Raw genomic sequence first — 25,444 nt, 5'->3', positions numbered from 1 at the left:
ATATTTCTTTGTGTAGGTTGGCACTGCTCATCCTGGAAACCAAGATGCTAACATTCATGGTAAACTATTGGGTTTTTTTACTTCTTGCAGACTTGTATTGGATCAAATATGACCCTAGTTTGCTGAGACTTTTGGTCACTACATCTCTTGGCTATTAGGCGACCTACACTATAAGAAAAGATTTGGTGGTTTCAATCATGTTCTTATTAAACTACTGTCCACATCCCAAAACCTACCAAAACTGTTGGTACAAATTAGCACTGTGTTGGCAGTGTTCAGCATAGAGGCCAAGGAGTGAAAGAGCCATGGGACTGAACTATCCTTTCTCTCAGAGCTGGTATCTCTTGGCCAGGTATAAGACACATAGATGTGGCAATGTGAGGTGAGGCTGCAGTCCCATTGTTGCGTTCTCTGTCATAGTCGGCTATAGAACTGTATGGAATATGCAGTCACACAATCAGTGCTCCTGTGCTCTGGGAACACATCTCAACAGCAAACTCGAAGGGTAGCCTGAAATTACTCCTATGGGAAGAAAACTGGATCGGTTGATTCCCAATTCAGCCAGTCCAGAAGAGCCCCAACTCCTGTGTGATGAATGCTGGTCCCACTGCTCTCATAGGTGACTGTGTGTGTACTCTGAACGGCACAGAACATTCCCTTGGGTCAGCAGCCAGTCAGTCAGCTCCTGCCTATGATCAGAGCTCCAGTCCAATTGCTTGGGCGTCAACGGTGCAATCCATGAAGGTATTTAGGTACCTAAATCCTGTTTTTAGGCACCACTCTGAGCCACAGAACTCCCACTCAGCTGCCACCAGATCCCATAGGTGCCTGAACTCACTCGACATCTAGGTTTTTTGCCTCTGGGCATACCCACTGGTGTCTCACTCTAGGCACCTATCTCCCACCTAAGCCTGGGAGTGATCCACATACTGGCCGAAGAGAGGTGTTGGGTCTCCTAAGTTACATGTGGGGCCCAACCTGCTAGGCAACCTCTGATCATGTCTGCCGGATCAGGCCCCTCAAGTGAGTTTCTCCTTCTCCTCCCCCACAGCTGGGTGGGGGAGGAGAGGAGGAAAGGACCTTTCTTATAACCCTTGGCCCAGGGGTCAGAGTACTTATCCAGGATGTGGGAGACCCCCAGTTCAAGTCTCACCCTCTTCCTGAGGGTGAGAAGGGATTTGAACAGAGACCTGCCACCTCTCAGGTATGTGCCCTCACCACTGGGCTCTAGTCATTCTAATGCTATCTCTGGGCCAATTAATATTTAATTATTTAATTAAAGTGGAACAACTTCAATAGGAGAGCGTGAAGGAACCCCATATCAGAATAGTTCATAGCCTTGTGGTTAGAGAACTCACAGGCAGAGGGGGCACTTGAACCAAGGTGTATCTATCTCCATGAGAGGGAGGGTCTCAGCACATATCCCTCTGGTCAGCATTTCCCACTGGCTAGCTGAAGCAGCTCCCCACCTAGCCTGCTGGATTTGTGGATCGCTGTTTGAAGTGTCTCTCTCTCCCCATTCAGTGTATTGGGGACACAGACACCTAGCTCGGGCTATTTCTACATTACTGCCTATGTCGGCAAAACTTATGTTGCTCAGGGGTGTGAATATTCCACCTCCCTAAACGCCATAAGTTACACCGACATAAGTGGTAGTGTGCCCAGCACTGTGTCAGTGGGAGAACTTCTCCAGCTGACATAGCTTATGCTGCTCTCTCTCCTGTCAGCAGAGACAGTCTTCACCAGATGCGCTGCAGCAGCACAGCTGTATCGGAGCAGCTGCAGCAATGTACAGTGTAGACATGGCCTCAAGCTTTGTGGATTACAGTGTTTTTCCTGTGACTTTTCTAAGCACCTAAAAGTTAGGTGTGGCAACACCTAAGCCCCTTTGTGGATCTGGGCCAAAGAAAATATCATAGACAGGATCAACCCCTCCTTAGAGCAGGAATCATTGCAAATTACCCCTGAAGAGATTTTTGAAAAGGAGAGATCAAACCACCAAAACCTCTTTCATTTGCAAGGGAAAGAGTGTTTGAACCTTTCTGAGGAGACAGAAGAAATTCTCCCCTTCCCTTCACTCTGTAGGAGGGTGAGGTGAGAGCTATTGAAGAGAAGATAATTTTCCAAGGCGCAGAGAGAGAGAAAAGTGACAGAGGGTACGTCTACACTGCAAAGTGTGACTGTAGCAGGTGTAGCCATACCTTAGCTAACTTTGATCTAGCTAGCTTGAATAACAATAGCCCTGAATCCACAGCAGCATGGGCCAGGTCATACAATCTCATGTGGGACCCTAGGTACGTACTTGAGCAGCTAACATGTTGCTGCCACAGCTTCACGGCTATTATTATTTGAGCTAACTAAATCAAAGCTAGCTTGGCTGTGTCTATACAATGTAGACATCCTCAGGGAGAGAAACAATGGTGAAGGGAGACAGATTGACAGGGAGGGAATGGGACATATCTCACCCTCTGGCAGAAATGCCCTTGGGAGGGCGACATTAGGCCAGGAAGCTCTGCAAGCATCACAGGTAGGGGATTCCTTTAATTGCTCCCCCTTAGTGGAAGAGGTAGGAATGCCAAACCTGTAGAGTCCAGCAATGAACAGGAAACCATGCAACAGTCTTTAGTCTCTGGGCCTACGCCCCTTCCAGCCACATTGCTGGCCCTACTCCCTCTTGGCAGCAGAGCAGGGCCTTGTACTTGGAGAACTGTTAAACATTCCACTGAGTCAGTTCCCATCCCTTCCATCTCGGCTCCCAAAAACAGCCTCAACTCTTGTCCCCCATGGCATTTTATGTTGCTAATCTGATCTTTAAATCTTGCACACCATATGTGTAACTAAAAATAGCCATTAATTGTGGCCAATAGTCCATTAATTGTGGCCAATAGACATTAAAATTGGTCCAAATCATAATATAAACCCCCATAGGCTGAGAGCCACCCTTCCCGCAGACCGTCTCAAGGGGATGAATGTTCCCATAAAGGGAAGGCATTGGGATACATTTTCCTCACCATCCCCTGCAGTGATTCCTCAATCCCCATTAAACACTACTCTGGGTGTGTATGGGAAGAGGGCATTGGTGCAGCCAAGCAACACAGAGGTGGTTTCTGCACCAGCCTTAGATACAGATGCAATGTGTGTAAATTATAAAAGAGGCCATGGGATCTGTGTTAATATGAATCCAGTGGCACTAATACACTACACAACTGGAGTGTAGGGTTTCAACGGCCACTCCAGCTCATAAACTGGAACTGTGAAGAGTGGCCGTGGAGAGGACTGCAGTGTATCCCCATGTATATCCCTGGATTTTAGGAGTGAACTTCCCTACCATACCTCCTGCCTGTCACTCAGCATAGGAACTCTGCACTTTGCACCTGTTTAGCCATTTACACCTGGCAAAGTAGCTGTAAAATGCAACCACATGAGAATGGAGTTATTTGACACCCACTTTGCTCAGGTGTAAATGACTATACTAGGGGCACTGTGGTGGGGAATCAAGCTTGAAAAGTCCAATTTTGTGGGAGTGAATGTCACCCACAGGTATCAGATCCATTGAGTAAGAAGAGTGCCATGTTTACCTAGTCAACTGACAGAGCAGAACTGCACTTGAAACTGGAGGTGGGGAGCAAATACATGGAAAAGAGGATGTAAATTCAAAATTGATTTGGGTGCACGTCTTCCCCCTCCTCCACACACTCCCCTGCCCCACCTGGTAAGGAAATCTTGCTAAGTCTTTATGTTCTCTGAAAGAATATTGTTGTTGTTGTTTTCCATTAGTCACACTCACTTATCATGGGCAATAAATTATAAATAGTTTTGGTGGCCTCAACAGAAGTCATAATTTATTGCTCTGTGATAAGAAATTCAAGTGCCAGAGTGATTAAGCCTGCTGGAAATACACCTCTACCCTTTGATAGTGCTTTCTCTACAGTACTCTTAGGATGGAATCCTAGAATATCAGGGTTGGAAGGAACCTCAGGAGGTCATCTAGTCCAACCGCCTGCTCAAAGCAGGACCAATTCTATATCAAGACTACATCAAGAAGGTATCTCAGCTTGGGCTCTCTCTGGCTTGGGTTTACTTCAGGCAGGCCCGGGTCACTCAAGCGGGGGAGAGATCTGAAGACAGAGACAGCCTTGCAGAGGGGTTATTTCAGGTTCTTGAGGCAAAGAGGAAATGGCAGTCCTTTTGAAATGTCATGGGAAGGGAGAAGGCATCAGTGGCTATTAAACAGTTATGGGGAAAGCTGGAGAAGCTCGTAACAGGGGGAAAGAGCCTCTAAGTTTGAATAAACAGCCTTGTGTTTAGAATCCTTTCCCAGAACTTTTGTGGTTTGTCCATCACTAACACAGTATCTGTTGCACCATATTTGAAAATTATACTTTGCAATAACTCTCATTTGCTAAGAATGCATTTCATTTTTTGGCAATATTTTTATGGCAGGTATGAAAGGCGAGCCAGGCTCCTGGGGACTGCATGGCCCACCAGGCTTAAAAGGTGAAAAAGGAGAGAGAGGCTCACCTGGACTACCAGGTATTATGAATATGATTGTAGAGCACTATATGTGCTTTTCAAGTGGGTTTATTTTAAGAAATACAAAATATCTAATACATTTTAAGTCGTATTTATTTCCTGTGCCAAAACAGGTGTTTAAATTAATCACAGTTTATTAAGGCCCTGCTTCTGCAGAGTACTTAAGTACATTGCTAACTTTAATCACTGGCGTAGTTGCACAGCTGTTTGAAGTTAGGCATGTACTTAGATTCCTTGCTGAATTTGGGTATAAATCAATAAACCCTATACTATTATGGGAAACATCATCTGATTTGTGATTTTTTTCTTCAAATAAATGTTTAGAACTATCTGGTTTGTCACAATGTGTTACACTGTTCTGAAGGACACCAAGTCCTTTTAGTCGCCTGGCATTGTCAGCCAATTCTGATGAAGTCTAGTGCCACATAATAATTGACATCTGTGTTCAGTACAAACGTTTATTTGTCTTGATTATCGAAAGTATTGCCACTGATAGCAGTTAATGGGGCCTGGAAACATCCTAATAGGAGTTGCCCACTGAGGATTTAATTTTTATGGGAGAATTTGATATACATAGCTAATACATATAAATTAGGTGAGTTAGACTGTTGTAAGCCTCTTGGGGCAGGGACTGTCATTTTGTTCTGTGTGCCACATACTGTACAAACAATGTGGTCTTCGTCTAGGGCTCATAGGTGAACCTTTTCAGCCAAGGTTGCTGTTGTATTTCATAAATTCTTCCTGTCTGTGCAAGTTTTAATTACTAGCTAGTTAGAAAAAATCAAAAAATGGCAAAGTTATATTGATGGACATTAGAAATAGTGAAACATAAAAGGAGCACTATAAAATTAATACATATTTTCATGTGTGGTACTTACACAGGCCTTCAATCCAGAGCTTTAGTTTTGTGACTTAAAATAAGTTTACAGTTATCTTCCAGAGTGCAGCTCTTCATACTAAACTTCTATTTTGACTTTTTGCCCTTCACACTAATCTTTCTGCTGATCTGTATCAGATGCTTCTAAAAAGTATTTTTGGAGGGGCTCCCCAAACATCAGCCAGGTTTAAAATGCAGGAACTGGGTACTTCAAAGGAAAACTAAGAAAAAATCCTGTTTTATGAGCTACCATGCTCACACTACTTCTCACACCCACATTTTATTAAATTCATTATTGTTTTGCAAGTGCCGATGGCTGACAATCATGATGATATCATGTTCCACACACTTGTGATGTGTTTTTGGACTCTCAATGGAGATAAAGGGGGGTTTACTTCATTATGGTCAGGATATCACTTCCTCTAGTCTGAAGACAGAGTTCATCTTTTTTCTCTAAAGAACAGAGGTCTATTTACTTAGTCTGCGTAGAGAATCTGATTGACCCTGTTGGGTTTCAGATTTTGCTAAAGGAAAGCGCCACATAGTTGGTGGCCCATTCTGTTGTTGCCCTAGTAGAACATTACCATCACTTTTTGTTCTTGATCATTATATCAGCCTAAGTATCCTCTCCCTGTAAGTCATCCTTAGAGGTCATATTGGTGTGACAGATGAAGTGTATGAGGTAGAGTTTCAGGGTATGTCTCCACTATGAAATTAGGTCGAATTTATAGAATTCAATTTTTAGGAAGCGATTTTATACAGTCAATTGTGTGTGTCCCCACTAAGCGCATTAAGTCAGCAGAGTGCGTCCACAGTATCGTGGCTAGCATCGACTTTCGGAGCGCTGCACTGTAGATAGCTATCCCACAGTTCCCGCAGTCTCCGCTGCCCATTGGAATTCTGGATTGAGCTCCCAATGCCTGATGGGGTAAAAACATTGTCGCGGGTGGTTTTGGGTACATGTTGTCAATCGCCCTTCCCTCCATGAAAGCAACGGCAGACAATCGTTTTGCGCCTTTTTTCCATGCAGACACCATACTGCTGTCAGCAGATGGTGCAGTAGGTCTGCTAACCGTCGTCAGCCACCACTTCTGCTGCAACTCTGCTCTCCTGGTGCCATGAATCCACATCGCAGTTCCTCTCATCGTTCTGTATAAATATCTATTCTCATGGCATCTGTAGCCATACACCGCTTCCGATGCAACTCTGCTTTCCTGCAGACGCCATACCATGGCAAGCATGGAGCTCGCTCAGCTCACCACTGCTGTTGTGAGCATTGTGTGCATTATCCTGCAGTAGGTGCAGAACCTGCAAAAGCAGGCAAGGAGGCGACAACAGCACAATCACGATAGCGATGAGGACATGGACACAGACTTCTCTCAAAGCATGGGCCCTGGCAATTTGGTGGTAATGGGGCAGGTTCATGCCATGGAATGCCAATTCTGGGCCCGGGAAACAAGCACAGACTGGTGGGACCGCATAGTGTTGCAGGTCTGGGATGATTCCCAGTGGCTGCGAAACTTTTGCATGTGTAACAGCACTTTCATGGAACTTTGTGACTTGTTTTCCCCTGCCCTGAAGCACAAGAATACCAAGATAAGAGCAGCCCTCACAGTTGAGAAGCGAGTGGCGATACCCTCTGGAAGCTTGCAACGCCAGACAGCTACCAGTCAGTTGGTAATCAATTTGGAGTGTGTAAATCTACTGTGGGGGCTGCTGTGATCCAAGCAGCCAGCACAGTCACTGAGCTGCTGGTATCAAGGGTAGTGACTCTGGAAAATGTGCAAGTCATAGTGACTGGCTTTGCTGCAATGGGGTTCCTTAACTGTGGTGGGGCGATAGACGGAATGCATATCCCTATCTTGGGACCGGACCACCTTGACAGCCAGTAGATAAACCGCAAGGGGTACTTTTCAATGGTGCTGCAAGCACTGGTGGATCACAACGGATGTTTCACCAACATCAACGTGCGATGGCCGAGAAAGGTGCACGATGCTCGCATCTTCAGGAACTCTGGTCTGTTTGAACAGCTGCAGGAAGGAACTTATTTCCCAGACAAGAAAATTACCATTGGGGATGTTGAAATGCCTATAGTTATCCTTGGGAACCCAGCCTACCCCTTAATGCCATGGCTCATGAAGCCATACACAGGCACCCTGGAGCAGTTCAACTATAGGCTGAGCAAGTGCGGAATGGTGGTAGAATGTGCATTTGGACATTTAAAAGCTCGCTGGTGCAGTTTACTGACTAGGTTAGACCTCAGCAAAACCAATATTCCCATTGTTATTGCTGCTTGCTGTGTGCTCCACAATATCTGTGAGAGTAAGGGGGAGATGTTTATGGCGGGGTGGAATGTTGAGGCAAATCATCTGGAGGCCGATTATACACAGCCAGACATCAGGGGGATTAGAAGAGCACAGCTGGGCGCCCTGCGCATCAGAGAAGCTTTGAAAACCAGTTTCATGACTGGCCAGGCTACGGTGTGACAGTTCTGTTTGTTTCTCCTTGATGAAAACCTGCCCCCTTGGTTGACTCTACTTCCTGGTAAGCCAACCTCCCCCTTTCGATCACCGCTTTCAGAGACAATAAAGTCATTGTTTCAAAATTATGCATTCTTTATTTATTCATCCCGCAAATAGGAGGAAAACTCGCAAGGTAGCCCAGGTTGGATGGGTGAGGAGGGAAGCACTGGGTGGAGTGGTGGAGGAGGGGAGGACAAGGCCACACTACAGTTCAAAACTTATTGAATGCCAGCCTTTTGTTGCTAGGGCAATCCTCTGGGGTGGAGTGGCTGGGTGCCCGTAGCCTCCCCCCCCTCGCATTCTTGGGCATCTGGGTGAGGAGGATATGGAACTTGGGGAGGAGGGCAGGCAGTTATACAGGGGCTGCAGTGGCGGTCTGTGCTTCTGCTTTCCTGTAGCTCCATCAGACACCTGAGCATGTCAGTTTGCTCCCCCATTATGCTCAGCATTGCATCCTCTCAGCATGCTCCTCCCTCCTCTCATCGCATTCATTTAACGCTTTCCTGGACTCTGCCATTGTTTGCTTCCACGCATTCTGCTGAGCTCTTTCAGTGCAGGAGGACTGCATGAGCTCTGAGAACATGTCATCGTGAATGTGGATTTTTTTGCCTTCTAATCTGCGCTAGCCTCTGGCACAAAGATGATATGGGGAGCATAGAAACATTTGCCACTGCGGGAGGAAAAAAAGGGAGAGTAGTGTTTAAAAAGTTACATTTTAGAGAACAAAGGGAAGACTATTTCACACTGAATCAAGCGATTCACATTTTAATAGCACATGTGCTTCACGCTCCCCCCACGACCACCGCGTGGCTAGTATCAGGGAAGATCCCTCTCAGCCAAACGTGAACAGCTCAGCATGAACGAGCCCCCCCCACCGTGTGGCAAAGGCTTTTAGAGTACCTCAGGAGACCATCATGGAGATGTCCCTGGAGGATTTCGCTCCATCCCCAGACACATTGAGATTTTTCCAGTAGCTATACTGGCTGCAAATGCATCCTAAATCTTCAGGGCAAATTAATCATTAAACACACTTGCTTTTAAACCCTGTATTATATTTATAAAGGTACATTCACCAGAGGTGCCTTCTCCGGCTTCATGATCCAGGAGCCCGCCTTGGGAGGGTATTGGCTCCAGGGTGATGAACATTCCTGGCTGCTAGGGAGAAGGGATTTCCGCTTGCCTGCTGTGCGCTATCCTCAACCTCCTCCTCCTCCTCTTCCTCATCCCTGTTTCTTGAGACTCCCCCGTTGCAGGTGTCCACAGACAGTGGTGGGGTAGTGGTAGGGGCCCTCCCTAGAATTGCATGCAGCTCATCATAGAAGCGGCAGGTCTGGGGCTCTGACCCGGAGCAACCATTTGCGTCCTTTGTTTTTTGGTAGGCTTTCCTCAGCTCCTTAACTTTCATGCGGCACTGCTGTGTGTCCCTGTTGTAGCCTCTGTCCATCATGTCCTTGGAGATTTTGGCAAATATATTGGCATTTCATCTTTTGGAACGGAGTTCTGCCTGCATGGATTCTTCTCCCCATACAGCGATCAAATCCAGTACCTCCTGTTCGGTAAATGCTGAAGCTCTTTTGCAATTCTGGGACTCCGTGGTCACCTGTGCTGATCAGCTCACCACGCTGGCCAAACAGGAAATGAAATTCAAACGTTCCCAGGGCTTTTCATGTCTACCTTGCCAGTGCATCTGAGTTAAAAGTGCTGTCCAGAGCGGTCACAATGGAGCACTCTGGGGTAGCTCCCAGAGGCCAATACCGTTGAATTGCATCCACACTACCCCAAATTTGACCCAGTGAGGTTGATTTTAGCACTAAACCCCTTGCCGGGGCGGAGTACAGAAATCAATTTTAAGAGCCCTTTAAGTTGACAAAACCGGCTTGGTCGTGTGGATGGGTTCAGGGTTAAATCGACCTAACGCTGCTAAATTTGACCTAAACTCGTAGTGTAGACCAGGGCTAAGAGTGATGATGGTGGAAGTCGTGCTGTGAGTTAGCTCAGTTGCAGCACAGAGAATTTTCAAAGCTGTAGCAATGGCACAGACAATTGTAGCTCTTCCACTGTAGCATCTTCAGAGCTCCAATCATGACAAGCGCACGGTGAATCATGGCTTTGTTTGCTCAGAAATGTTGTGAAAAAAATTCTAACTTAATCCAATAGATTTTGTTTGTGAATTCCAGTCTGGCTGCCTTCATACTTGCAGATACGTGTTTGGAGGGGACAAAAGCTACATCTGTATGATATGAATGAATTTACAAAAAACAACAAGACTGACAGATTTATTTCGCCATAAGCTTTCGTGGGTAAAAAACCCACTTCTTTTTTCACTTCTGTTTTTCACTTCTGTTTTCACTCCATGCATCTGAAGAAGTGGGTGTGATGGGTTGGATCACAGAAAACCCCTTGGGAACTGTCAACTGATGTGCTGAGACTACACCTGAGCCTGTTTCCCCTGGTAGCTTGGAACTTCAGTGCCCTGCCTGGTTTGAGCCAAGCCCACTAGTCTGCTGCAAACCCAGACCCAGGTCTGAACTACATTCCCCAAAAGCTGCAGGCTTAACTGAAAAAGGCTTAAGAAGTGTTCCTGTCTCCAGCACTCAGATGCCCAGCTCCCAATGGGGTCCAAACCCCAAATAAATCCGTTTTAGACTGTATAAAGCTTATACAGGATAAACTCATAAATTGTTTGCCCTCTATAACACTGTTAGAGAGATATGCACAGCTGTTTGCTCCCCCCCCCCCAGGTATTAGTACATACTCTGGGTTAATTAATAAGTAAAAAGTGATTTTATTATACAAGAAGTAGGATTTAAGTGGTTCCAAGTAATAACAGACAGAACAAAGTGAATTACCAAGTAAAATAAAATAAAACACCCAAGCCTATGCCTAATGCAGTAAGAAGCTGAATACAGATAAAATCTCACCCTCAGAGATGTTCCAATAAGCCTCTTTTACAGACTAGCCTCCTTCAAGTCTGGGTCCAGCAATCACTCACACACCCGTGGTTACTGTTCTTTGTTCCAGAGTCTTTCAGATAGCCTCTCCACCCCCAAAGGATATCTCTTGAGCCAGCTGAAGACAAAGTGGAGGGGTTTCCAGGGGTTTAAATAGACTTCCTCTTGTGGGTGGACACCCCCTGTGTAGAATCCCAGCTACAAGGTGGAGTTTTGGAGTCACATGGGCAAGTCACATGTCCACGCATGACTCAGTTCCTTACAAGTGGCAGCTATTACTTACATGCTACATTGAACATCCTCAGGTAGACTTCTCATGTGGATTGGAGTCTTTCAAGATCCATTGTCAGTTAACTCTTTCTTGACTGGGCACTTAATTTGCACATTCCTTTCTCAAGAAGCTGACCAAATGCTTTATGAAGGTTTCTGAGTAACAGCCGTGTTAGTCTGTATTCGCAAAAAGAAAAGGAGTACTTGTGGCACCTTAGAGACTAACCAATTTATTTGAGCATGAGCTTTCGTGAGCTACAGCTCACTTCATCAGATGCATACTGTGGAAACTGCAGCAGACTTTGTATATACACAGAGAATATGAAACAATACCTCCTCCCACCCCACTGTCCTGCTGGTAATAGCTTATCTAAAGTGATCATCAGGTGGGCCATTTCCAGCACAAATCCAGGTTTTCTCACCCTCCACCCCCCCACACAAATTCACTCTCCTGCTGGTGCTAGCCCATCCAAAGTGACAACTCTTTACATAATCAAGTCGGGCTATTTCCTGCATAAATCCAGGTTTTCTCACATCCCCCCCACCCCCATACACACACAAACTCACTCTCCTGCTGGTAATAGCTCATCTAAACTGACCACTCTCCAAGTTTAAATCCAAGTTAAACCAGAACATTTGCAACAAAGCCCGTTGCCAATTGTGCCCACATATCTATTCAGGGGACACCATCACAGGGCCTAATAACATCAGCCACACTATCAGAGGCTCGTTCACCTGCACATCCACCAATGTGATATATGCCATCATGTGCCAGCAATGCCCCTCTGCCATGTACATTGGTCAAACTGGACAGTCTCTACGTAAAAGAATAAATGGACACAAATCAGATGTCAAGAATTATAACATTCATAAACCAGTCGGAGAACACTTCAATCTCTCTGGTCACGCAATCACAGACATGAAGGTCGCTATCTTAAAACAAAAAAACTTCAAATCCAGACTCCAGCGAGAAACTGCTGAATTGGAATTCATTTGCAAATTGGATACTATTAATTTAGGCTTAAATAGAGACTGGGAGTGGCTAAGTCATTATGCAAGGTAGCCTGTTTCCTCTGGTTTTTTCCTACCCCCCCCCAGATGTTCTGGTTTAACTTGGATTTAAACTTGGAGAGTGGTCAGTTTAGATGAGCTATTACCAGCAGGAGAGTGAGTTTGTGTGTGTATGGGGGTGGGGGGGATGTGAGAAAACCTGGATTTATGCAGGAAATAGCCCGACTTGATTATGTAAAGAGTTGTCACTTTGGATGGGCTAGCACCAGCAGGAGAGTGAATTTGTGTGGGGGGGGTGGAGGGTGAGAAAACCTGGATTTGTGCTGGAAATGGCCCACCTGATGATCACTTTAGATAAGCTATTACCAGCAGGACAATGGGGTGGGAGGAGGTATTGTTTCATATTCTCTGTGTATATATAAAGTCTGCTGCAGTTTCCACGGTATGCATCTGATGAAGTGAGCTGTAGCTCACGAAAGCTCATGCTCAAATAAATTGGTTAGTCTCTAAGGTGCCACAAGTACTCCTTTTCTTTTTGCGAATACAGACTAACACGGCTGTTACTCAGAAACCTGTCATTATGCAAGGCACTGCATTTAGCCGTATGGAGTGGAAATCTATCAACTGCATGAAAAAACTTGTACAGATACAGACAGACATCATCTTCCTTTCCAAATGCAAACAGATGGACATCGTACCAAAAGGACTGAAGGTAAAAAATCCATTACAATCTACATACCACACAGACTATGCTGACAGCTTGTGCCACACGCTCTCAAAGAAACTGCGGAATCACCTGATCAAGATCCTCTACAGCAAACAGGGAAAGATTAAGAATGAGCTCTCAAAAATGGATACTCTCATAAAAAACCAACCTTCCACACAAACTTCCTCGTGGCTGGATTTTACTAAAACTAGACAAGCCATTTACAACGCACACTTTGCTTCTCTACAAAAGAAAAAGGACACTAAACTTTCTAAACTACTACATGCTACAAGGGGCCACAGCAATGGTTCCCTCAACCCACCTAGCAATATTGTTAACCTATCCAACTATACTCTCAGCCCAGCAGAAGCAGCTGTTCTATCTCGGGGCCTCTCCTTCTGCCCCTCCACCCCCACGAACATGATACAGTTCTGTGGTGACCTAGAATCCTATTTTCGACGTCTCCGACTCAAGGAATATTTCCAAAATACCTCTGAACAACATACTAATCCACAGAAGTCTCCCTACCAACACTACAGAAAGAGGGATTCTAGATGGACTCCTCCTGAAGGTCGAAACAGCAGACTGGACTTCTACATAGAGTGCTTCCGCCGACGTGCAAGGGCTGAAATTGTGGAAAAGCAGCATCACTTGCCCCATAACCTCAGCCATGCGGAACGCAATGCCCAATGCCATCCACAGCCTCAGAAACAACTTTGACATCATAATCAAAAAGGCTGACAAAGGAGGTGCTGTTGTCATCATGAATAGGTCGGAATATGAACAAGAGGCTGCTCGGCAGCTCTCCAACACGAGTTTCTACAAGCCATTACCCTATGATCCCACTGAGAGTTACCAAAAGCAACTACAGCATTTGCTCAAGAAACTTCCTGAAAAAGCACTAGATCAAATCCGCACAGACACACCCCTGGAACCCCGACCTGGGATATTCTATCTACTACCCAAGATCCATAAACCTGGAAATCCTGGGCGCCCCATCATCTCAGGCATTGGCACCCTGACAGCAGGATTGTCTGGCTATGTAGACTCCCTCCTCAGGCCCTACGCTACCAGCACTCCCAGCTACCTTCGAGACACCACTGACTTCCTGAGGAAACTTCAATCCATCGGTGATCTTCCTGATAACACCATCCTGGCTACTATGGATGTAGAAGCCCTCTACACCAACATTCCTCACAAAGATGGACTACAAGCCGTCAAGAACACTATCCCTGATAATGTCATGGCTAACCTGGTGGCTGAACTTTGTGACTTTGTCCTTACCCATAACTATTTCACATTTGGGGACAATGTATACCTTCAGATCAGCGGCACTGCTATGGGTACCCGCATGGCCCCACAGTATGCCAACATTTTTATGGCTGATTTAGAACAACGCTTCCTCAGCTCTCGTCCCCTAAAGCCCCTACTCTACTTGCGCTATATTGATGACATCTTCATCATCTGGACCCATGGAAAAGAAGCCCTTGAGGAATTCCACCATGATTTCAACAATTTCCATCCCACCACCAACCTCAGCCTGGTCCAGTCCACACAAGAGATCCACTTCCTGGACACTACAGTGCTAATAAACAATGGCCACATAAACACCACCCTATACCGGAAACCTACTGACCGCTATTCCTACCTGCATGCCTCCAGCTTTCACCCTGACCACACCACACGATCCATCGTCTACAGCCAAGCTCTGCGATACAACCGCATTTGCTCCAACCCCTCAGACAGAGACAAACACCTACAAGATCTCTGTCAAGCTTTCTTACAACTACAATACCCACCTGCAGAAGTAAAGAAACAGATCGATAGAGCCAGAAGAGTTCCCAGAAGCTACCTACTACAGGACAGGCCTAACAAAGAAAATAACAGAACGCCACTAGCGGTCACCTTCAGCCCCCAACTAAAACCCCTCCAACGCATTATTAAGGATCTACAACCTATCCTAAAGGATGACCCAACACTCTCACAAGTCTTGGGAGACAGGCCAGTCCTTGCCTATAGACAGCCCCGCAACCTGAAGCAAATACTCACCAACAACCACATACCACACAACAGAACCACTAACCCAGGAACTTATCCTTGCAACAAAGCCCGTTGCCAATTGTGCCCACATATCTATTCAGGGGACACCATCACAGGGCCTAATAACATCAGCCACACTATCAGAGGCTCATTCACCTGCACATCTACCAATGTGATATATGCCATCATGTGCCAGCAATGCCCCTCTGCCATGTACATTGGTCAAACTGGACAGTCTCTACGTAAAAGAATAAATGGACACAAATCAGATGTCAAGAATTATAACATTCATAAACCAGTCGGAGAATACTTCAATCTCTCTGGTCACGCAATCACAGACATGAAGGTCGCTATCTTAAAACAAAAAAACTTCAAATCCAGACTCCAGCGAGAAACTGCTGAATTGGAATTCATTTGCAAATTGGATACTATTAATTTAGGCTTAAATAGAGACTGGGAGTGGCTAAGTCATTATGCAAGGTAGCCTGTTTCCTCTGGTTTTTTCCTACCCCCCCCCCCCAGATGTTCTGGTTTAACTTGGATTTAAACTTGGAGAGTGGTCAGTTTAGATGAGCTATTACCAGCAGGAGAGTGAGTTTGTGTGTGTATGGGGGTGGGGGGGATGTGAGAAAACCTGGATTTATGCAGGAAATAGCCCGACTTGATTATGTAAAGAGTTGTCACTTTGGATGGGCTAGCACCAGCAGGAGAGTGAATTTGTGTGGGGGGGTGGAGGGTGAGAAAACCTGGATTTGTGCTGGAAATGGCCCACCTGATGATCACTTTAGATAAGCTATTACCAGCAGGACAGTGGGGTGGGAGGAGGTATTGTTTCATATTCTCTGTGTATATATAAAGTCTGCTGCAGTTTCCACGGTATGCATCTGATGAAGTGAGCTGTAGCTCACGAAAGCTCATGCTCAAATAAATTGGTTAGTCTCTAAGGTGCCACAAGTACTCCTTTTCTTTTTGCTTTATGAAGGCTACTTAAACTCAAACAAGTACACAGCCAATATTCATAACTTTGAATACAAAAATGACACGTGCATAAAAATAGGATGAATATATTCAATAGATCATAATCTTTGCAGAGATATGTTACACGGCATATGTAGCATAAAACATATTCTAGTTACATCATTATACATTCATAAGCATATTTCCATAAAGCATTATGGGGTGCAATATCACAGTGGGTCTTTTACCCACGAAAGTTTATGCCCAAATAAATCTGTTAGTCTTTAAGGTGCCACTGGACTCCTCATTATTTTTGTGTATACAGACTAACACAGCTACCCCTCTGATACATGAATGAATTTGACTTTGTCTCACTGAAATTCCAGATGTGCTGTGGAACCCAATAGCTCTCATCGTGCCTGATCCAAAGCCCACAGAAGTCTATGGGAGCCTTTCAATTTACTTCAGTGGACTTTGTGTCGGTCCCCTGGGTGTTAAAATCAAGCAGAGTATTGATTTTGTATTCAGTGTATGTTTAGCAGAGAACATTAGTGCTTCCTCATTGGAAAACAAGGTGCCAGCTTCCCTCACACGAGTAGTTATTAAGCCTTTTCTCAAAAGAGATCCGGAGAGGTACTTTTACTGCGTTTTTGAAGTGCAGTATATTTTAATTTATGAATGAATAACTAGATGGTGCCATATTTTCCATTAGGATTTGATTGAATACACTTCACTGCAATTTGTTTGAATTCAATTAATCTTCTAAACTGTTAGCCCTAATTTAAACTGATTACAATACATCAGGGAATTCTAAGTATCTCTTTGAGACAAGTCCATCATGTTGCTGTTGAGCACTGTAAAAAAAAGTTATTTCTCAAACCTACACAAAAACAGCAGAGCGAGAGCATGAAAAACAAAATACTGACTCTGTAGCCCCAGGTTATCTAACCATCACCAGAGCATAAACACAATCCCACTGACACCAGCCCATCAAAGATGCTGGCATACAGACCATATGTTGGCTTTTGCTACAGTAAAACAGAGAGGAAACAAATGTTTGCCGCATTAAAAAGGTCAAGATGATTATGTAGAAGAGTTATATTTTAAACTTCTAGAATAATACAGATAATGGCCTTCTAAAATGGAAATTATGGATAATTTAGCCCATCTAAATGGAAAGTACAGATGATTTTTGCACTAAAATAATGTATTTGATTTTTCAGGTCCTCCTCTGCCTTCACCATATTTCAACCACTTTGTTAATAGCATGAAGGTAATTACTTCCCATTTGTATCTTAAGGCTGAACGGAACTTTTAACCCTATATTTTAACATGCATTAAATATAAGACAAATATTAACATATAAGGTGGAATACACACAATAATTGATTTATACCAGAAATTACAAATTGATGTATTATGCAATTATTCAGATTAATAGGTGAATAAACAAGTTATCATATACTATATAATATACTATATGTAAACAAAGGACATTACTAACATACAAAATATTATCTAGGTTTTACTACTTAGTATTTTCTTTTCACAAATTGTATTAAAATGAATCATACTTTGTCATTATCTACTTTAAATCTCCTCTATATTTCTCAAACTCTTTCATACCAACAATGGAGTGAGAGAACTTTTGCTTTCAAAAAGACTGTTGGAGCAAATTTAGCTACATTTAATACATGAACAATCAGTTTTTGTACAGACTTCCCGTTATTCCTTCTCCCAGACTAGCTGACGGTTTTCTCTGTGGGATAGGAGAAGTACTAGGAAAAGTCAATGCTGATAATTCTGTGTTGTCTCTTCTTCCATCCTACCTCCTTCCCTTTCTCTCCCCCCATAGGCAGTAACCTTGCTCTTCTACACACCTTCAAATATCTGCTCTACTTTTGTGAAATTTGAAGTCTTCTTTTTCAGTGACTGCAGGAAAGGGGATGGAGCCAGTACAAATCATTTTACAGACTTAATGAAATAAAGGATCTGTTGGGAGCCAATAGTTCTGTCTCCCTTTATTTGTTCTCCAAAATGGCTAATTAAGGAAAACCATCTGACCCAGACAGCCCTGTTTCAGAAGTCGTCTGTCCTCCCACTATGGATTACTTTAAGTGTTGGAATTGAATATGAATGGAATATTAATTTTAAATGCTTTTATTTTGCTCTAACTGAATTAGAGCTATTATATCCTGTCTTGTATCAAAATAAGATTTCTAGTGTAATGTAAACAGAATATTGCATAGTGATATCTCCAGAAGATATTAAATCAAAATGTTATGTAATGGTATAACCAAACCCCTTGAAAGATTGTTTATCAGATTTTCTTCCTGCTCAACCATTTATATTTTTGTTGGTGTAATGTGTAGCCTGCATCAACTCAAAGAGAGAAATTTTCCCCTTGGATAGGATGTGGTTTATTTGATTTAACAGAATAATATCTCCACCTTAAACAGATGCTTTCATCTATAAAGTGCTGTTTTGGCATTTGTCCCCCCATCTACAAAATGAGATGCCATACAGCAAGCTTTACAACTCTATTTACCAGGAAGCAAGAGGGAAAATCTGTCAATCACAAAAGCTATACAGAACCAGGCTCCTCACCCCTCTTCTTGAGTCTGTTTTGCCACCTGTCCTGGGATTGAGTAATTCTTGCTCAGTCTTCTGCTGCTTCTATTTACAATCTTGTTTCTCAGAAGGAAGAAATAAAGAAGACCAAGAGGAGGGTAGAGAGAAAACAAGCATCTTACAGAACTACAGAAAGAAAATAATGAGAGACTGGAACTTCTGTTGATGTGGTTCTTATGCAGCAGGCCAGGGAGAACAACAACTCTGTATTTCAAGGCTCCTCTTCTGATTCCTTCTCTCGGACTCACTGATGATATTCTCTGTAGGATGGGAGAAGAGAAGTACAAGAGAAAATCACGTGCCAATATTTTGTGTGTCATCTTTTCTCCCATCCTACCTCCTTCACTTTCTCTCTACCCATCTACAGTAATCCTTGCTTTCCTACACATCTTTAAATATCAGCTCTGTTTTTGTGACATCTGTAGTCTGCTTTTTCAGGGACCGAAGGAAAGGGGGTGGAGCCCGGCTCTTTGCACCTCCTGTGACTTTTGCCTCCAGCTTTCTGGTGAAAAGAAAAGGAGTACTTGTGGCACCTTAGAGACTAACCAATTTATAGAGCATAAGCTTTCGTGAGCTACAGCTCACTTCATCGGATGCATCCGATGAAGTGAGCTGTAGCTCACGAAAGCTTCTGCTCAAATAAATTGGTTAGTCTCTAAGGTGCCACAAGTACTCCTTTTCTTTTTGCGAATACAGACTAACACGGCTGTTACTCTGCAAGCTTTCTGGTGGATGAAGGTATAATTGCAGTATGGAATCTTGTTTTGGAGGATAGCAGAAGGAGAACTACAATAAACACAATTTTCCCTACCTAATTTTCTGCTCTCTCTGTGGGAGAAGTCCTGCCCTTGCAGGCAGCATAGGGAAATAAATTATTTGTTTCTTTTATATGTCATTGGGGAAGGGAGTGATATCAAAAAGCAGATTTTAAGATCACTGTATCCTGTATTGAGATTTTTAGTGTAAATTTACGGGATCAATGTCTGGTTCCAATCCTGTTTCAACTTAATTTTTTTAAATGCTTTCTCTTCTAAGGGTGAGAAAGGAGACAATGGAGAAACTGGCTTCAAAGGGGAAAAAGGTGAACCAAGTGGAGGATTTTTTATGTCAGGGCCTCCTGGACCCGCTGGACCTCCTGGAAGACCAGGACTAGTTGTAAGTGGTGTGGTCTCTCTTGCAATAGAAATATACTTGGGCATTTTCTCATTCCAGTAAGAACTAAATAAACACAAAAAACAAACAAGGGAAATGTGGTCTACATGAAATTACTATAAGATGGGTGCACGACTAGTTGAAAGAATGTACTCAGAGTAATTATCAATAGTCCACTGTCAACCTGGGAGGGCCTGTCTAATGGGATCCCACAGGAGTCCGTCCTGAGTCCAGTACTATTCAATATTTTCATTAATAACTTGGATAATGGAGTGGAGAGTATGTTTATAAAATTTGTGGATAACACCAAGCTGGAAGGGGTTGCAAGCACTTTGGTGGATAGGATTAGAATTCAAAATGACCTTGCTAAATTGGAGAATTGATCTGACTTCAACAAGATGACATTTTAAAAAAAGACAGTGCAAAGTACTCCACTTAGGAAGGAAACATCCAGTGCACAACTACAAAATGAGGAATAATTGGCTCGGTGGTAGTACTGCTGAAAAGGATCTTAGGGTTATAGTGGATCACAGGCTGAATATGAGTCAACAATATGATGCAGTTACAGAAAAGGTTAATATTCTAGGTATATTAAGAGGAGCACTGTATGTAAGACATACTCAACCCCCAAACCCATTCTCCTGCTGGTAATAGCTTATCTAAAGTGATCACTCTCCTTACAATGTGTATGATAATCAAGGTGGGCCATTTCCAGCACAAATCCAGGGTTTAACAAGAACGTCTGAGGAACAGTGGGGGGAGGAAATGAATAAACAAGGGGAAATAGGTTACTTTTTATAATGAATCAACCATTCCCAGTCTCTATTCAAGCCTAAGTTAATTGTATCCAATTTGCAAATTAATTCCAATTCAGCAGTCTCTTTGGAGTCTGTTTTCGAAGTTTTTTTGTTGAAGGATAGTCAGTTTGAGATCAGAAATTGAGTGAAATTGAGGGAGAGGGGAGAAAACCTGAATTTGTGCTGTAAATGGTCCACCTTGATTATCATACACATTGTAAGGAGAGTGATCACTTTAGATAAGCTATTACCAGCAGGAGAGTGGGGTGGGGGCAGAGAAAACCTTTTGTAGTGATAAACACCCATTTTTTCATGGTCTGTGTGTATAAAAACATCTTCTGTATTTTCCACAGTATGCATCCGATGAAGTGAGCTGTAGCTCACGAAAGCTTATGCTCAAATAAATTGGTTAGTCTCTAAGGTGCCATAAGTACTCCTTTTCTTTTTGCACGGCTAACACGGCTGTTACTCTGAAACCTTTCATTACACTGTATGAATTTACAATGACTCTTTTGGGCACAGTGACCAATAAAGGGTAAGAAAATAAAAATATAGTAATCTGCCAGTGGCAGCATTCCCAGCAGAAGTCCTTCAGCTTTGGAGCTGGTCAGAGAGAGCTTTTGTTACACACTGCAAGATCTACTTGTTTGTTCAGGTTTTTCGTTGAAAGATGGCTAGGGGAGTGTTTTGTTTGGAAGCTGTCGTTCTAGGTTGTAAAATCACACTATACCATGTGTGATTTTATATTTCTGTACATATGCCTAAATGTGTATAGCTATGTGTATTTTAGAAGTTTAAAAATAAAGACAAATGAAATTAGTATGACTTGCACATAGGATTTATTCACAATGTTAAATATACACATTTTAATATCATGTGTGGTAATTAAGTTGCCAAGAAAAACAGATTTAACATTTTGCTCTGTTGCCTGAATTAGCTACATCAATAAGTAGATTCATAATACCAATAACACAAATTAAGATACCTATGATGTTACTGGCTATATACTCATAAAGGTCAAAATAATCAGTACAGAAATTATATAGTGTCCGTATTGAAAAATGTTTACCATCTAGTTAACTAACATTTTCTAACATAACTAACATCCAGTGCTCCAAAAACATTAATGAAAAATCCCATATGTATCAGTCTGAACAGTTCCTATAAAATTCAGCTGCTTAGTAATCTGTCTAGTTTTTTATCCTGTGTTAATCACCATAAAAATCAGCTTTAGAAGCAGTTTTGCTAATCCCTGGGAAACCAGCTAATCCCCAGGTGGATGGCACCTGTTAATTGGCTAATGTATGGGGTTTGCTAGGTTCCATTTGTGATGACTGTGCCAGAAAAGAAGGAAGGTCTGTGGCAACTGGGAAGTAGTGCAAGGATAGGACCCTTGCCTGCAGTGAGTCCTGAATTATCCCACTTGACTCTACTGGGAACTGCCCCCTCTGCACCAGTCTGTTGTCTGGCAGAGAAATGCTTTGCCTGAAGAACAGCAGAGACTGGGTGACACATCAACTGCAGCAGACAATGACCGGGCATTTTAGACACATGGCCCCGACCCGTTCCATATATGCAGGCTGGCCTGAAGGGTGTGATCGGAGGGGCTGAAGATACATGGGGATCATGAAGCTCCCTGCCAAATTGCAGGGTTCCCTATTCTGGCACTCATAAATTGGGAGGCTAGGTAGATAGGGTCTGTTTTTTTTTAAAAGAAGGGAGAGGGCAAGGTGAGAAATGGGGTAGAAGGCTGGGATATTGTTGCAATGCGGGAGGCACTCAGGATGAGTCATGAATCCTTGGGGCTAAAACCTTCTCACAGGCATCATGAGACAATCTTGACACCATTTTAAGTATATCAAACATGGAGTGACCTTAGTTGTGCACTGGAGGTTCAGGTGCATGGTGAATAGTGTACAGCATTAGGGGGGAAATCAGACACTCGGAGCAGATCCAAACACCTGGATCAAGATTTTCAGAAAGCGTTGCAAAAATTAGGCTCTAAATCCATAGTTTAGGCACCTAAATAGTAAGATTTTCATTTTCTGTTGTCTTCAGTGAGAACTTCTGAGTGCTTGGCATTTCTGAAAATCAGAACTACCGACTAAATTACACCCAAATATGAGTTTGGGAGGCTAACTTCAGGATCTCGCTATTGAGATCAGGGTTCTTAAGTCATTGCTCACTCAGGCTGCTGCATGTGTATTATTTTTGTGTTTAAACAATAGTCTCCTGCCTTGACAGGGGCCAAAGGGGGATTCGATTGTTGGGCCAAGAGGCCCCCCTGGGTTACCTGGCCTACCTGGATCTCCAGGGTATGGAATAGTTGGACCTCCCGGCCCACCAGGCCCTCCTGGACCCCCAGGACCCCCAGCGATATATGGCTCAGGTGAGGGAGCTCTGAACCTGCTTTTTCCTCTGTGTGTGTGTGTGTGTGTGTGTGTGTGTGTGTGTGTGTGTTTGCGTGTGTGTGCCTGCATCCCATCTTAGCCAGCCACAGTCTCCCCCAGCCTACCCTGTCCCCATCCCACCCATCTGCCTACCCTGTCCCTGTAACCCCATCTGCTGTTCAACAGAATTATCAGACACAGATAAACACAACTTGTTGGGGAAGAGTCAACACAGTTTTTGTAAAGAAAAGCCCTGCCTCCCTAATCTGTTAAAATTATCTGCAGGAGTCAACAAGCATGTAGATAAGGATGATCCCCTTGGTATTATGTACTTGGATTTTCAGAAAGCCTTTGACAAGGTCCTGCACCCCAGGCTCTTAAGAAAATTAAGTAGCCATGAGATAAGAGGGAAGGTCCTCTCATGGATCATTAACTGGTTGAGAGATAAGAAACAAAGGGTGGAAATAAATAGTCAGTTTTCACAATGGAGAGAGGTGAATGGTGGGGTCACTAAGGAGCTGTACTGGGCGGTACAGAGGGATCTCTCAAACCTGGGTGACTGGGCAGCAAAATGGCAGAGGAATGTCAACATTTAAAGTGCAAAGTAATGCGCACTGGGAAAAAATAATCCCAACTATACCTATACAATGATGGGTTCTAAAGCAGCTGTTACCACCCAAGAAAGAGATCTTGGAGTCACCCTGGATCATTCTCTGTGCATAGCAGCAGTCAAAAAGACTATCTGCATTTTAGGAACTATAAGGAAAGGGATAAAAAATAAGACAGAAAAAATCATAATGCCACTATATAAATCCAGGATATGCCCATACCTTGAATATTGTGTACAGTTCTGGTCACCGCATCTCAAAAAGGATATGCTGGAACTGGAAAAGGTTCAGAGAAAGGCAAAGGGTAATCATGGGGATGGAACAACTTGAGTCTGAGGAGGGACTAAAAAATGAGGGCTGTTCAGTTTAGGAAAGAGACAACGAAAGGGCGGTATGATGGAAGTCTATAAAATCATGCATGGTATGGAAACGTCAATAGCAAAGTGTTATTTACCTTTTTACACGTACAAAAACTAGGGGTCACCAACTGAAATTAATAGCCAGCAGATTTAATACAAACAAGGGGAAGTACTTTTTCACGCAATGCACAACTAATGTGGAACTCCTTGCCATGGGATGTTGTGATGGCCAAGGTATAACTGGGTTAAAAAAAGAACTGGTTAGGTTCATGCAGGGTAGGTCCATCAATGGCTATTATCCAAGATGATCAGGGATACAGCCCCATGCTCAGGGCCACCCTAAACCTCTGGTTACCAAAAAATGGGAGTGGAAGACATGAGTGGATTACTCCATAATTGCTCCGTTCTGTGCACTCCCCCTGAAGCTCTGGTACAGGCCACTGCCAGAGACAGGATGTTGGGTCATGGTCTGACCCAGCATGGAAGCTCTTACATTCTTCTGCATTTGAGACAGGCTGCTTCCTTCTCCTCCACTCTGCCTGAGCTCTAGCAGGGGGAGGGTGACATGGAGAGCACAGCAGAGAGGGTCACTCTGCTCTCCATTCCACTGCCTGGTTCCGTAGCAGCTCCCAGCAGCCAGGCTTACATACGTTTTCCGGGGGAACTTCAGGGAAATTCTGCTCAGTCCAGGGCTGGAGCATAGTCAGCTAGTTTGGTACTGGCAGGGCATGCTCAGTGGAAATGGAATATTTGGGGAATTTTTTGTCAAACATCTACTGGAAACTTTCGTAGGCTTTAAGATGGCAAATTTTCACAGAGCCAGAAAAAGGTACATCTCTGATACCAGGATGATGCCTTCTGCCAAATTTAAAGTTCCAGCTCATAAGCATGGAGGCAGTACAGCTTCTGAGCAAATCAGTTGTAAGAATTTTTTAACATAGGCAAAACCCAAACATTTTCAGTTTTCACACCTATGTTGAGTTTGAGTGTACTAGATTAGCACAGGGACAAAATGTGGCCCTTATATTCACACATGAGGGAGGAGTTTTGTAAACCACTTAAGACTGCAGCTCTGTAACTCCAAACTTGCAGAAGTACTTCCTTAGGGGTTTTATTGCCTGAATGTTGAGAATGCACTGCTGTAACCAAGTGTGATGGTTCGGGGCTGGTTGAACTTTTGACCCTTCTAAAGTGTCTTTGAATGTACAGAGGACAGTCTGCTTGCTTACATCTATTCTGGGGTGGTATCCTGCCATTCTGCCAAACTGGGTCCTGTACCGTGTTTACTGACTATGACTCCTCAGCAGGCCTGACTGGGCTTGAGTCCTGCCATTCTTCTCTTTCAGAGCTGTAACTAGTGTGTGAATATGAGCCAAACCAGCCTTTTAAACCACCAAGCATTGTTTAGTCTCAGCAGATGGAACACAGCATAACAAGAGCAAAGGGTTAGTAACACAACAACCAGCCTCCACACATATCTTTCTTACCCAAAGCTTATGTAGGCCTAACTTATCCAGACAACCCAGCATCTGGGGGCTGGGATTCACCCCTTTTCCTCTCGTCTCTCACCCCTTCTTCAGAGGCAGACCTTTTACTGAACCTGGTCACGCCAATTTACGCAGCCCAGCAGGGAATCAGGG

General features: G+C 43.7%; 1 protein-coding gene across 6 annotated transcripts in view; it reads left to right on the top strand.

Moving 5' to 3' along the window:
* COL15A1 (collagen type XV alpha 1 chain) overlaps positions 1 to 25,444 on the top strand; it is a 290,144-nt gene that overhangs the window by 252,396 nt on the left and 12,304 nt on the right. For 5 of the 6 annotated variants that reach the window (XM_048839369.2, XM_075125516.1, XM_048839366.2 and 2 more), the window contains 5 exons: positions 17 to 59; positions 4,444 to 4,533; positions 17,091 to 17,140; positions 19,534 to 19,653; positions 22,692 to 22,836. In XM_048839369.2, the coding sequence (XP_048695326.2) occupies positions 17 to 59; positions 4,444 to 4,533; positions 17,091 to 17,140; positions 19,534 to 19,653; positions 22,692 to 22,836 (448 nt within the window). Of the gene's footprint in view, positions 1 to 16; positions 60 to 4,443; positions 4,534 to 17,090; positions 17,141 to 19,533; positions 19,654 to 22,691; positions 22,837 to 25,150; positions 25,239 to 25,444 lie in introns of those variants that run through there. The other variant, XM_075125517.1, reaches the window with a different exon arrangement.

The sequence above is a fragment of the Caretta caretta genome, chromosome 2 (genome assembly GCF_965140235.1).
Source record: "Caretta caretta isolate rCarCar2 chromosome 2, rCarCar1.hap1, whole genome shotgun sequence".
NCBI classification, from domain to species: Eukaryota; Metazoa; Chordata; order Testudines; family Cheloniidae; genus Caretta; species Caretta caretta.
This window is presented reverse-complemented; position numbering and strand designations above follow the sequence as displayed.